Source organism: Aspergillus lentulus, assembly GCF_001445615.1.
Source record: "Aspergillus lentulus DNA, contig: Alt12, strain: IFM 54703, whole genome shotgun sequence".
Lineage (NCBI taxonomy): Eukaryota > Fungi > Ascomycota > Eurotiomycetes > Eurotiales > Aspergillaceae > Aspergillus > Aspergillus lentulus.
This window is the reverse complement of record NW_028322115.1, coordinates 742806-755443: the sequence shown is the minus strand read 5'-3', so window position 1 is coordinate 755443 and position 12638 is coordinate 742806. Positions and strand designations below refer to the sequence as shown.

The following is a 12638-nucleotide window of genomic DNA, read 5'->3' as shown; positions in this document are numbered from 1 at the left end:
CGATTGACGTCGTGTTTAGATGAGCTTGAGTTATTGACACCAGTCCAGAGAGCTGGATACAAGTTGGTTCGGCGGTGTGATCAGCGGTAAGTCGGGCACCTTCACGTGACACCTCCAGTACTCCAATTTCAGCAAGACAACTCTATTGTCTAGGTAGGATCTATACGACAAACGTGTCAGAGTGTATTGAAGTAACCCATGGTAAAAGCACGATGGAGACCAATATGCCTTTGATTCCACATCTCCTTTAGATACTTCTCCGCTGCTCGGTTGAATTCCCGCCCTCGAGCGTCAATCACTGCCGGCTTCACGCTCCAGCTGCGGACGCGGCGTCTACAGTCGCAATCGTGACATCGCAGCTCCAGGTCATTCTCCCACTCCTTCCAGTAACTGTCCAAGGGATCCGCAAAGCGACACTCTCTGACGCCAGCATCAGTAGTCTTGTCATCTAGATGACAACATTCCTCTTGAGGACTTAGAAACAGCTTCGCTAACGTCCTGGGCGTTTGCTTCAGGATGAACCATGAAATCAGGCTGTATTCGTTTTTTGCATCCCGGTACCAATCCTTTGGGCCGTGTCTAAGAAGCATGCGCTCCATGAGCTCCCGCAGCATTCGTAGAGCAGCGTGAAAATCAATTTCATTCTGTTCGTCAAGATAGCTCCTCAAGCAAAGCCGTTTCCTGCCGATTTCCGCTTCCACATGCCCCCATTCCAACACTGCGTAGATATGTTCGATATTCTTATCGAATGTCATCGATTGGCTCCTATGCTCTAGAAGGTCGTTGTACAGGTCCGATCCCCAAGACAGTACTAGACGCCGCCCAGGGCCATAGGTGGCTGGTTTCGTCCCATCTTTCACTTGCGGCATCTCGGTATCATGATAGGCATCTGCAAAGTGAAAGAGCACATGTAAGCCCCGTTCCAGTGTTTGTGCGAGTTGCAATTCAGCGTTGTAATCCATCTCAGGATTTCCGTCATCAATGTACGGGCCCCATACAGAGGGAATGATACGCCGTGCTAAATGACTTGCGGTATGTTGACGGTAAATGAATCTTGGGATTGTGTGCACTGTGACAGGTCGCTGGCCGCCTGTCTGCGGATCCAGTGTGATAAGAGGAGCAAAAGCGTTGATATTGTGCAGGCGCATGAACCAGCGGCAGATATGCGGCTCGATTGATCCAATCGTCTCATATGTCGATTTGTTGACAAGGCGGAGGTTTAAGACCGCGCTTATGTCTCCGTTTATGATAATTTGGTATAATACATCAGCGACACGGCCGAATAAGTCTTTTGTTGTACCCATTTGCGCATCTGAATTCTCCTGCATGTTCGCAGGTTTAGCACAATCTTTGGTTTTCCCAATCCCAAGGCAAGAGATCAGATTACAAGTTATATCTTACCTCGACACGGAAGTCCACTTATGTAGGTCCCAAGATCTAACATTGCTGTTCGAGATTTGCACTATATCCAATAAAGTGGCCAAACACATTGGCCCTCCTTGCAGCAAGGGGATTATGAGCTGATGTGTACAGTGTACTTGGGCAAACGATTATAAACGGTGTGACGCGTTGAATTTCTTGAGTGCGTTCTTGGCTGTTATGTTTCTGTCGGGAGGATTGGGTATGTTATGCGGGTCGTCAGACGATCACAGCTTGACTGGTCAATTTTCAAAGTGAGAACTCAAAATAAAACCTGACCCTTACCGGCTCACAAAAGATCTTTCCCGTGGGGGAAATTGAGTTCACTTCAGAGAATCGCAGGCTCGGCCACGCCTCGCGCCATGACAACGAACAGATCCTCGTAACGAGGTTCGCCGTTCCGTCGCTGCATGTTCATCAATGCCACGGCTCCCTTGCAACATCACACGGAGCGAAAGGAACATCGCGACTGAAAGCTAAAGTGCCTAGCTCTTCCTATATGGTCGGCATACAGAGTAGGATCAACAGTTTGACAACAACTATCGCCTGATGGACTCAATAGTCCGCCCATTAGTTGTCAGAGTGGCTTGGCGGGAACAAGTCCCGGAGCATGCGCTACCGTGAGGCATAAGAGAATACTCGGAGTACGGCGTACGTTGGATCCTCAACTCTGTAAAAATCATTATCATAATAGGACTGACGGCAAAAGGGCTTGGAAAGGTATCGGATCTGATGTCTGCTGGTGGACGAACTGTCTCCATAGTTCGGTTTAAACTACTCTCGGCCTAAACCCAATCGGTAATTTCCCCTCAGGCACAAAATTTCTGGAAAAAGTTGAAATGTTTCCCCGCAATTTCTCCATCTCCAATTTATCAAGTCAAAAAAGAAGCCTGCCAACTCAATCGGAGTTAGTTGGCGGTTTCATGAGTGTATGCGACATCCATAGCGATCTGCCTCTGACTTCTATATCCCCGTTCAGCGCACGCATGCCGCGTCCTCGACCCCTCCCACTCCCCGAGGAGTGGACAGATCCCGACGCTTACGTTGACGCCCTCCTGTCCTTCACGACCTCGTCTGAGCTATTCATCCATGTGTGCGGGGGTGTACATATACTTGACTTTCTGACTCGCGAACCCGATTTGTACGATTCACTTCTGCCACTGCAGTGGCGGACATTCTTCGAGAAGCACGACATTCAAGATATACTAGACCTATTGTTGAGAGAAGATATACCACCGCTGTTGCAGCAGAGTTGCGAGTTCTCTGAAAGCGATCCGAGTCGAGATGTTGACGCTAGTTGGAGAGGGCAGCCTCTCCCTCCAATCGACCTTCTGCAATACATTCATCAGATCCGTCGTCTCAGCCTGGGGAGAGATTTCACATCAAGACAGTCGGGCAAGGTGTCGCTACCTCACCATCTTGCGGTGGGAATGAATCAGAAGAAATATCACGAGGTTGCGCACTTTTCCAAATATGTTAATGATCTATGTGACACCGTTGCGGAAGAACGGGGCGAGGCCATATCGCACATTGTCGACTTCGGATCAGGCCAGAACTACCTTGGACGGACCCTAGCAAGCCCTCCTTACAACAGGCATATAATTGCAATCGAACGCAAACACCAGTTTATCAGCGGCGCGAAGGGTATGGATATTCATGCAAAACTGGCGAAGAAGCAGAAGAGAATCGTCTACAAGACCAATGGCAGCAGGAACCGCAAGGGCTTGGAGGATGATCAGGATACGACGCCGTCCACTCCTGAAGTGGAGGTAGTTGAAAACGTACCTAATGATGCTTCCGCCGAGCCTGGCGCTGGCGACGGTGAAGATAGCACGTTTTTCAACGTTTTGCTGGACATTGATATCCAACCGGACGAGTGGGGAACTAGTCCTTACAAGAATGGGCCACCCAAGAAATTTGTGGGTAAGAAAGAAGATGAACTTGTGCTCAAAGGAGCCATGGATTACATCGAGCACGAGATCAAAGACGGATACCTGGAGCCTATAATCAAGGATGTGATCAAATCTCAATCGTCAGAGACCGAAGGCTCCCAAGGCTCCGTCGTTGACCGAAACTCAAGATCCGAGGGAAAGGCAGAGGATCCTAACGTCATGGTCATTTCCCTTCACTCGTGTGGCAACCTTCTTCATCATGGTGTCAGATCTTTAGTACTCAACCCGTCTGTCAAAGCTATCGCAATGATAGGATGCTGTTATAACTTGGTGACTGAGAGGCTAGGCCCGGCCACATACAAGCTCCCCATCCTCCGCACTCAACATCCGCGCTTGACTCAGGATGCCTGTGCGTATGACCCTCATGGGTTCCCCATGTCGAAACGTCTGGAATTGTATGAACATGTCAGTGGGACTGGCGTGAAACTGAATATCACCGCACGTTCGATGTCTCTACAAGCACCCTACAACTGGGGCAGAGAAGATAGCGAAGCGTTCTTCACGCGGCACTTCTACCGAGCCCTTCTCCAGCGCATTTTTGTCGACCGTGGCGTGGTAGAGAAGCCTGTTAACCCGACGGACCTCTATGGTTTGGAGACTGGCGGTCCTGATGCGGTAGGAAATCCTTTGATTGTCGGCTCGTTGCGAAAGGCCGCTTTTACGTCGTTTTCTGCATACGTTCATGCCGCAGTGGCAAAGCTGAGCAAGGACCCGCACAATGGAGAGAAGGTCAAGGCAAGGATGGCCGGTATTACAGAGGAAGAAGTGAAGCGCTATGAAGCGGAATATTGGCCCCGAAAGAAGCATCTTAGTGTCACTTGGGCTTTGATGGCTTTCAGTTCAGCACTCGTCGAGGCCCTCATCGTCGTGGACAGATGGCAATTCCTACGTGAACATGACTCTGTCAAGGATTGCTGGGTTGAGCCGGTTTTCGAATACAGCGAGAGCCCTAGGAATCTTGCCGTAATCGGAATTAAGAAATGATTCCGTGACCTGTTCTTGGCAGAATACTGGACGAATACACGCTTTGACGGTCCGCCGTGAGACATTGGGACGACAGCTATTCATGGCCATCCATCTAGCATGGCAGCGGTCGCATTGCCCTTCATGACGCATAATCGGTGTTCTCATTCCTAAGCTGGACCAGGCACAAAGCATGGAGCAGAGACGAGCTCCTCAAGACGGCTCATCGCGATGCGGAGGCCCGATGCGCGTATAATACCGCGAGGCGACATAAAAATAGACCCTGCACTTTCTGCGAAACCAACAGAGCGACGGCCAGCTAGAGGTCTCCTGAGTTTTCTATCATCATTTATGTGGAAGAAGGGTAGAGTTACGATTGATGACTGTATAGACATAGAGTGCGATAGAGGTCCTTTGAGACTTTATACCAATGCATTAACGAGCAAATGGCAAACGGATGCTTCTTTCTCTTCCGATGTGGCTATCACTCGAGATACATGGTCAATTGCCCCCACATTCGGGGGTGTATTTGGTGTGGTTTGAGCTGTCGACATCGTTAACTCCTTCAGCGTCATCGTTGTTAGGAATACCGTGGTACCCCAAGAAGACAGTAGTAAGCAAAGTGATGACTGACTGGGTGCCCGCCTTTTCGGAGTCCGCGGGTTCCGACGCCACTGTCATTCCGATACCCAAGGCAACACAATTCGCAATTTGACGATAGCAAGACTACTTCATCCTCATATGTGCCGAGTGCCGACAAAGATACTAGTCGCTCCAGAGTCGATATGGCTGACAAGCAACAAATGGAGGCCGAGGGAGCCGAATATGACAGGAAGGAGCTTCTCAACAAGCGCGCGGTGAGTGCAGGGTAGTATGCAAGGGATTGGCATTTGCTAACGAGCTGCAGTGTGACCAATGTCGTCTCAGAAAGGTATGCTAACTGGGGAATTGGTGCCCTGAGCGCTTGGGGTCACATTGTATTGCTGTTTTTTTGAATTGACCATGCGTACTATCGACAGATACGTTGCGATAAGCGATCACCATGCTCGAATTGTCGCAGTGCAGGAATCGTCTGCCGCTCAACAGGTGCAGGGCAGAAACCCAAGGAGGATCGCAGGCGGGTTCTAATTTCTAGCCAGTAGTAAGTAGGAGGCATTTGGCCCTGTCAATGCTCTTGTCTGACTTGCTACAGCGAGAAGAAGATCGATCTTATCGAGGAACGTCTGGGTAATATTGAAGAAGTCCTTCTTGAGTTGAAATCTAGCCTTGCTCGCAATCCCACTACCGCTGAGCAGTGCTACCACGCGACTCCTGTCTCGAAGCAAATGTCTCCAGATACATCTGGCTTCGCTTCCAATACAACAGCCGCGTTGGAACATGAGTCTGGTACTGGGTTTGAGGGCAACTCATCCCTCGCGGCTCATTCCGCCTACGCAAGTGCGTTTCTAGAGACCGTCGTTTCGCGAAGCGCGCCTCAAGTTTCTACCCCGAAGATCAATGCAGCGCTCGCGGCACTAAGGCAGATCGTGAACATGCAGAGTCACCCACCTGGGTCTTCGTCAAAAGACGTTCCATTGCCGAATCAGAAAAGCGGCCGGAGTTCGAACTTGCGAGACTTGGTCATGCCCCCAACTGAGGTGGTTCTGCCAATTTTGCGCCAAATAAAAGGTACTTTTCTCCAAGCGTTCCCATGATCAGAGTGAACAAGGTTGACGCATAGCTAGAAAATCTTCCTTTGGCCTTCGCATGCTACTTTCCTTTCCTCAGTGTTGATGACTTTATCCAGAAATGCCGCGAGGTGTACTTTGCAACAGAAGATTACTCTGACGCCACTTTCATGGTAGTTAATTGCGGCTTGTATCATATCTTTCTTGAGTATAGCTACTTTGCGGAAAGTCCACGGATTCGAGACGATTACCAGAAGTACATCCAGCTTTGCCGAAAAAATTTCGAATCCGTGCTAGCAAACTTGACATTGTTGATGCCGGCAAGACCGGAGTTAATTGAAGCGCTTACCCTGGGAGTAAGCTATTCGCTCTCGCTGTTGCTCAGCCAAGTCAACTAACCGTTCCTTCTCTTAGGCTATTCATGCCATTGAAATATCCAAACCTTCGTTTGCCTGGACGCTGACGTCAAATGCAGCTCGGCTGTGTCAGAATCTTGGATATCACCGGAGTTCATCGATGAATCAGTTTAGCGACAACGAGAAAGCAAAAGCGCTTCCGCTCTTTTTGTGTGTTTACTGTCTCGACAAGGCTCTTTCACTCAGACTAGGACGTGCATCATCTATACAGGATTATGATATTACCATCCCTGAGGATTTAGGAGGGCACGAAGTCGACGAACCTTGGAGAACAATGTATCATCTATGGGTGAAAATCGCTGGGATTCAAGGAAAGGTTTACGAGCAGCTTTACAGTCCGGCGGCTTTAAGTCGACCGGAATGCGAAAGGGTACTTTGCGCTCGTCAATTGGCGTCGGAGATGGAAGTAGCCGTCATGGAACCATTCAAGGTAGGCATTCCGTGGAGATCAAGTCACCACAAGGGAAGCTTTTTGATTGACGGATCCCCAGGAGCTCGAAAGGTCGTCTCGTCCTCTATCGGAAACTGAAGGCTTCTTGATTAAATCGGATGAAGTCAGCAGGTTGGCTATATTGACTTTAATATACAGAGCGATTCCTGCATCAGGGGCATCCACCACCACTTTTGTAACCGAATGCATAGAGACGGCACGGGCTGCATTGGAGTCGCATCAGGTTTGCATGACAAGTTTGAGGGAAAGTAACGAGGCTATGAAATGCTCATATCTGCATTGGTGAGTGTGTCTTGTGTTGTCTTGGTGAAAAGATGTCCTCTTTCTGATGATTCTTCAGGTCCATTCTCTACTCGCCGTTTGTCCCATTTATAGTTCTCTTTTGCCACGTCATTGAGACTTCCTCTCGAGACGATCTCGCGAGACTAGAAGACTTTGTGTCCTCACTCGGACCTAACTGTTTCCTTTCCGAGGCCATCACGAAACTACATAGCCTTTGTCAAGTACTCAGCAACGTTGCGACGCTATATGTAGAGGCGAGAGCACAGGCCCGGATACAGGAAAACCAGGATCTAGCATCTGTGGGTCAGGAGTTCGATACATATCTGAGTGCTCTTGGCTTGGCCCCTGCATCAGGAGGCGGCGGTTTCCGTTGGAATACTGCTGCGTCGGATTCTTTGGCAGCAAGGTCTATGCCTGCACTTGAGAATAGTATGGAAGGACATGACCTTCCAGCTGGCGTCATACCACAGACACAACTGGGAAGCTGGTTTTCTGGAAACCAGCATATGATGGGATTGTTGGAAGAAGATATGTCATTATGGGATCCGGCTACATGGCCTTACTCTTGAAATGTGACCACAGACGAAATCGGTCGTACCGAGATGATTCGCTTTAGATCATATACACTTGCCACCATCGACGATCATCTCCGTGCCGTTGATGAAACTGCCCTCGTCACTGGCAAGGTACAAACACATATTCGCCACATCATCTGGGTCGGTCAACCGGCCGAGGGGCACATTTCCGATAAACTTTTCGCGGTTCTCAGGCGTGTCCTCCATGCCGGTGAACATGGAGAACAGACCAGTCCCAGACAAGAGGGGACTGACTGTGTTGACGCGGATATTGTGGGGACCGTACTCAGCCGCAAGCCCTTTGGTGGCCTACTGTTGTCAGCTGGTAGAGTTCAACAAAAGTCAAGCACAGGAGTCATACATTGGAAACAGCGCCCTTGGATGCATTGTACCACACCAATCCCGGTCGCGGCCTCGAGGCTCCAGTGGAGGAGATGTTGATCATAGAACCTCCTTGGCCCTGCTGGATCAACCGCCCCATCAATGCTTTCGATGCCAGGAAGATGCTCCGAACATTGACATTGAACACACGTTCCCACTCCTCCTCGGTGACTTCTAAAGTGGGCTATAGGGCACGGACGTCAGCCAAGGGGCACCTTAATAAGATTCACACCGACATCACCCATCGGGAACAGGCAAGCCGTTGTTCATCTGGTAATCCGAACCTTATTCCTGTATGTAGTTCCGGCATTGTTGACCAGCACGTCCAATCGACCGAACTTGGCAAAGGCAAGATCCATGACATCGTCCCAATCCGAAGCGCTCGTGACGTCCATCTTGTGAAAGACCAAATTTTCGGGATTTTGTGACGCAATCTTCTCTCCGTTCTCAACATTGATATCGGCGACAATCACCTTGGCGCCCTCCTCACCGAAGCGCCGAGATATGGCCGCGCCGAAACCCGAGCCTCCTCCTATGCCTGGTCAACGAGACTTCGCGGTATTGCAGTGGTGCGTGGGGAATCTAAGGAATACCTGTTACAATGGCAACCTTGCCCTGAAGACGGGCACCGGCTGGAGCTTTGGTCATTTTGATTCCAGCGTATCTTGAACCAAAATAGATCGACAGTGGTACAGCGTATATAGCGTATAAATAAAGGCAAAGACAAGGCGCCATTTATATACCCAAAGCCTATAGCAAAGAGGGGTTAACTCGTGCGGAGTCACCACGGCGCAATGCCGACTCCCGAGTCGATCCTCAGCATCGGCAGTCTGTACCCCTTTCTCCCATGAATGGTACAACCCATTCAGGTCCACAAACTTTCGAACCTACAAGTACAAATCCAAGAAGTTATTGCTCTTGATCGCAGTTGAAGGTGGCGTGATACGACAACAAACAATGCCAACCCTGCGGGGTATTTTCTCTCATACATCCATTTCCCCGGGAAGATGGCCGCAGCCCCCAACACCTCCCGGAGTTACTCCATAGCCGTAACTTTACCATGGACGATTAGAAACTGAGGTCAGCCATAGTTTATATCAGTCGTCTCTCAGGTGTGCCCAGGCTCGATTATCCGATCTGTCTCAATTCCGATTAGTCTCCAGACCAGTCTTTGGTATTCCAGTGTCCTTACTCCTTACGCTTTGGCAGGCGCAGAAGGAGTAATTATTAAGCATTTCATTTCCAAAGTATGTTCAATCCTCGTGTATAGAATAAGTACAATGTTATGTTCGTAGTAGAATATTCATCGGTAGAAGTAAGAAAAGAAAGAATAAAGATGGTGAGGGTATCATCCGCGTAGCCAATATTAACCAACCCAAGCCTGTACCTCCTTTCGGCCCCTAAACGTAAACGCCTGTAGTTTCTGTTGACAGACGCTTAGTGCGTCGTCACCGACGTCGACACGTCCACCGTCTTCATAATACCCATAGCCTCCGACGGGACGATCCGCCGCGACGACGTATCTCCCCGAATCGACGTCTCGATCTTCGGATCCCCCTGCGCATTGTGCATGAGGACCTCCTGATCGGACCCGGTATCCAAGTAACTCATCTGGTGTTTGCCGCGGCTCAGTCTCCGGTCCGTGCGGCTCTGCTTCGTCACTTTGCTGAGTTCGTGTGTGGAGGTATGCGTTGCTTTGTTGCTGGAGTATTCGTGGAGGACTCGGCTGAGCAGAGCGGAGAGGGACGGCAGGCAGGCGCAGATGACGCCGATGGCGATTTCGGCATTTCTGCGGGAAGGATTCGCTGTTAGTCCTTTTGCCTGTGTGGTGTCGGGGAATGAAGGCGAAGAGGAAAAAAAACGGGAACGCACCCAAACATATTGATCCGCATAAACGAATACGTCCCGTCTTTGGACTGGCCGGTTTTGAGAATGAGGATGAGACGGACAACGCTGGATGCGCAGGCGAGGCCTCCGGCGCCGAGGATGCCCATCACGCGCAGCTTCTTTCGCATGGCCATTTGCAGGCTCAGAGTTAGCGGGAGCGGCAGGATGAGGATGATCATGTCGCTGACGACGCTGACGACTGCGTCGGCGAGGATGATTGCTGACTGGTCCAGGCAGGTGCCGTTTGTGTTTTCGTTCCAGAATCTTGCGATGGGATTGCAGATGCGGATCTTGACGATGACGGCGGGGATGTAGTAGAGTAGCATGATTACTAGAAAGACATAGATAAAAAGAACGGCTTTGCGGTAGGGACTAAAGACCCTGGTCATGATCCAGAGAAGTGAGATTTTGGTGAGAAATGCCGTCGGTCCGTACATGACCATTGTCACGTAGACGGTCTACGGTGGTTGAGGTTAGGGACTGATGAATCTGGTAAGAGATTGGGGAATTGACCAGACCTTATGAAAAGGGATCAGGTAGGAGTTTGGCACATCACTCTGGTGCAGTCCTCCTCCATAATGTCCCACTGCGAGCTGTTAGCTGCCAGAGTTGCAATTGGAATTCAAATACTAACTGATGAGGGAGATGATGGAGTACATGACTCCAAGGAACTATATCTCCCACCAACGTCAGTATGGATGGATAAGTCATAAGCGAATGGCTACAACTGGTGAAGGAAATTGTATACCCAAGCGCCCATGCAAGTCCCTGTATGATGGTCAGTATCTCGCATTGGATTAAGCAATTTTTGACCACGCACAGTCTTCCTTCCCGAACCCATTAAGAATGAATATCCGAGTGTAGACTCGCAACCCGAAGAATACAGTCATGGCCACGATACATAGTATCTGAGTCGCCGTATTCCAATTCTGCATCGACGTGTCCACGGTATCGCCAACATCTCGCCCAAGCATCACTGCGAGAGCCATGGCAATGGCTCCCCCGCGGTACACTTGAATAAGAGATACAGTATCTAGTGCTGGATCCGATTAAGGAAATCTTGAGCGCGGAAAAGAAAGGACATTAAGAAGGAATCATGACCTGATGGATCACATAGGAGTGATATTTGTATGAAACAGAACTGTGGACTACAATTCACCTATGAGGGATGCGCTAGACCTTCATCTAAGAGCGTTGTCTGTGTCGATTCTCCATTCTTCAAGATCGATTAGGCAGTTCCCAGCTCCACACCCCTGACCATCGGGAGAGTCGCCTATTGTCCAGCACCACCAGAACGGTAGACTCGACGATCGACGTTGACACGGAAACTCTTGGCCTGTCCTTACAGAAGTTAGCTGGAAAGTTCCCTGCAGTCCGGTCATACGACAATACATGAAGTAACTGACGATCAGGGTAGTAAAAGTACTGGGATGATCTAGTTTATACATCAACATGGAGGTGAGGATTTAGTGTAATGATACAATTATGTTTGACAAATTAATGAAATGCTCCACAGTGTGTTGGGCTTCCTACCGACCCGTAAATTTCTACAATAGAGGCAAGTATTCTGTGTCAGCAGGGGCAGCAGGGCAGCATTGACGAGATTTATCTACCTCTTGTCAGACATGAGCATACTGAACTATACTTTGAGTAGTTAGAGTTTTGACCGTATACCATATACGGCAGGACGTTTAACATGCCAGGAACGATCTAATGAAGTCCACATAGGAAGGTCGTATTGCCTTCGACACTCAGGATTCTGGCAGGATTCGGCCGGTCTTAAGACAGCCAGGCTATCTTGATAGTCGGCGAAGACTGCCTAGATACACGGGACGGGCTTATTCGCAGAGAAGAGTCCAGGCAACTTCCAGGTTATCAGCCAAGCAAAATTGATTGGTTTCAATAATTGCTCAGAGCAGGGCTAAACAGTCGTGGAAATGACTGTTTTAGTCAATTTGGCTGAGCTGCTGGTTTTCGTCCTACAAACAGAGAAGCTTCAGAGACTTCACTCTTGCTGGAGATCTGACCCTATTCATAAACTTATGTTGCCGCTTTCAATGGTCCATGCATTTAAGATGAGATCTATGGTACTTTGATGGTTCATCGAGATAGCAGAGCCATGGTAGCACAAAGTGCAACCGTGCAAAGCATGGGCCGATGGCAGTCAATTCATCAGAGGGAAAACGCCACCAGCAGCCACCCATTCCGGCCCCCACCACAAGAAAAAGCAAAGTCAAACAAAAGAAAAGAGAAGGAAAATGAAGAATGACAAAACGGGATAAAAGACGGTGATCCTTGAGGTTTCTCTGACAAAGGCATTATCATGCAAGCTTCATACCCCCTGTTCCTTAGTATCATTACGAAGGATCATTTTTAAGACCAACAATAGGGCAGCCTTAATACCAGCTTACCCCACAGCGGGGATCGGATCCCACTTGCCGCCACCGCGCCGCCGCTAGGCTGTGTCCTTTCCTAATTGGGATAAAGAAATGTGAGCTACCATTCACCGGCGAGGGATGAAACGGTAAGCTTTGGTATTACACCAGTAACTTTGGTGACGGTCGATCATTGGGATCCCAATCTACTTGAGTTTACGGTGATATAATCCGTCAGATTCGCTTAGGAGCTTGACTTCCGGCATATAA

General features: G+C 49.4%; 5 protein-coding genes across 5 annotated transcripts; 2 read left to right on the top strand and 3 right to left on the bottom strand.

Moving 5' to 3' along the window:
- Nucleotides 1–176: 176 nt before the first annotated feature.
- ALT_6210 (uncharacterized protein) lies at nt 177–1328 on the bottom strand (the record flags this gene model as incomplete). Its single annotated transcript, XM_033555524.1, has 1 exon — nt 177–1328. One exon carries the CDS (start codon nt 1326–1328, stop codon nt 177–179), a length of 1152 nt encoding a protein of 383 aa, XP_033411415.1.
- A 1077-nt stretch (nt 1329–2405) lies between these two features.
- ALT_6209 (uncharacterized protein) lies at nt 2406–4355 on the top strand (the record flags this gene model as incomplete). Its single annotated transcript, XM_033555525.1, has 1 exon — nt 2406–4355. One exon carries the CDS (start codon nt 2406–2408, stop codon nt 4353–4355), a length of 1950 nt encoding a protein of 649 aa, XP_033411416.1.
- Nucleotides 4356–5119: 764 nt separating this feature from the next.
- On the top strand, nt 5120–7719 carry ALT_6208 (uncharacterized protein; the record flags this gene model as incomplete). The annotated part of the gene is made up of 8 exons (XM_033555526.1): nt 5120–5191; nt 5242–5265; nt 5354–5475; nt 5527–6002; nt 6059–6357; nt 6416–6847; nt 6909–7150; nt 7209–7719. The coding sequence occupies 8 exons, from the start codon at nt 5120–5122 to the stop codon at nt 7717–7719; spliced, it is 2178 nt and encodes a 725-aa protein (XP_033411417.1).
- Nucleotides 7720–7767: 48 nt separating this feature from the next.
- ALT_6207 (SDR family oxidoreductase) lies at nt 7768–8754 on the bottom strand (the record flags this gene model as incomplete). The annotated part of the gene is made up of 4 exons (XM_033555527.1): nt 7768–8034; nt 8087–8290; nt 8391–8638; nt 8700–8754. 4 exons carry the CDS (start codon nt 8752–8754, stop codon nt 7768–7770), a joined length of 774 nt encoding a protein of 257 aa, XP_033411418.1.
- Nucleotides 8755–9543: 789 nt separating this feature from the next.
- Nucleotides 9544–10982, bottom strand: ALT_6206 (putative integral membrane protein; the record flags this gene model as incomplete). Its single annotated transcript, XM_089600035.1, has 4 exons — nt 9544–9895; nt 9979–10451; nt 10512–10579; nt 10814–10982. 4 exons carry the CDS (start codon nt 10980–10982, stop codon nt 9544–9546), a joined length of 1062 nt encoding a protein of 353 aa, XP_089455497.1.
- Between the last annotated feature and the right edge of the window lie 1656 nt (nt 10983–12638).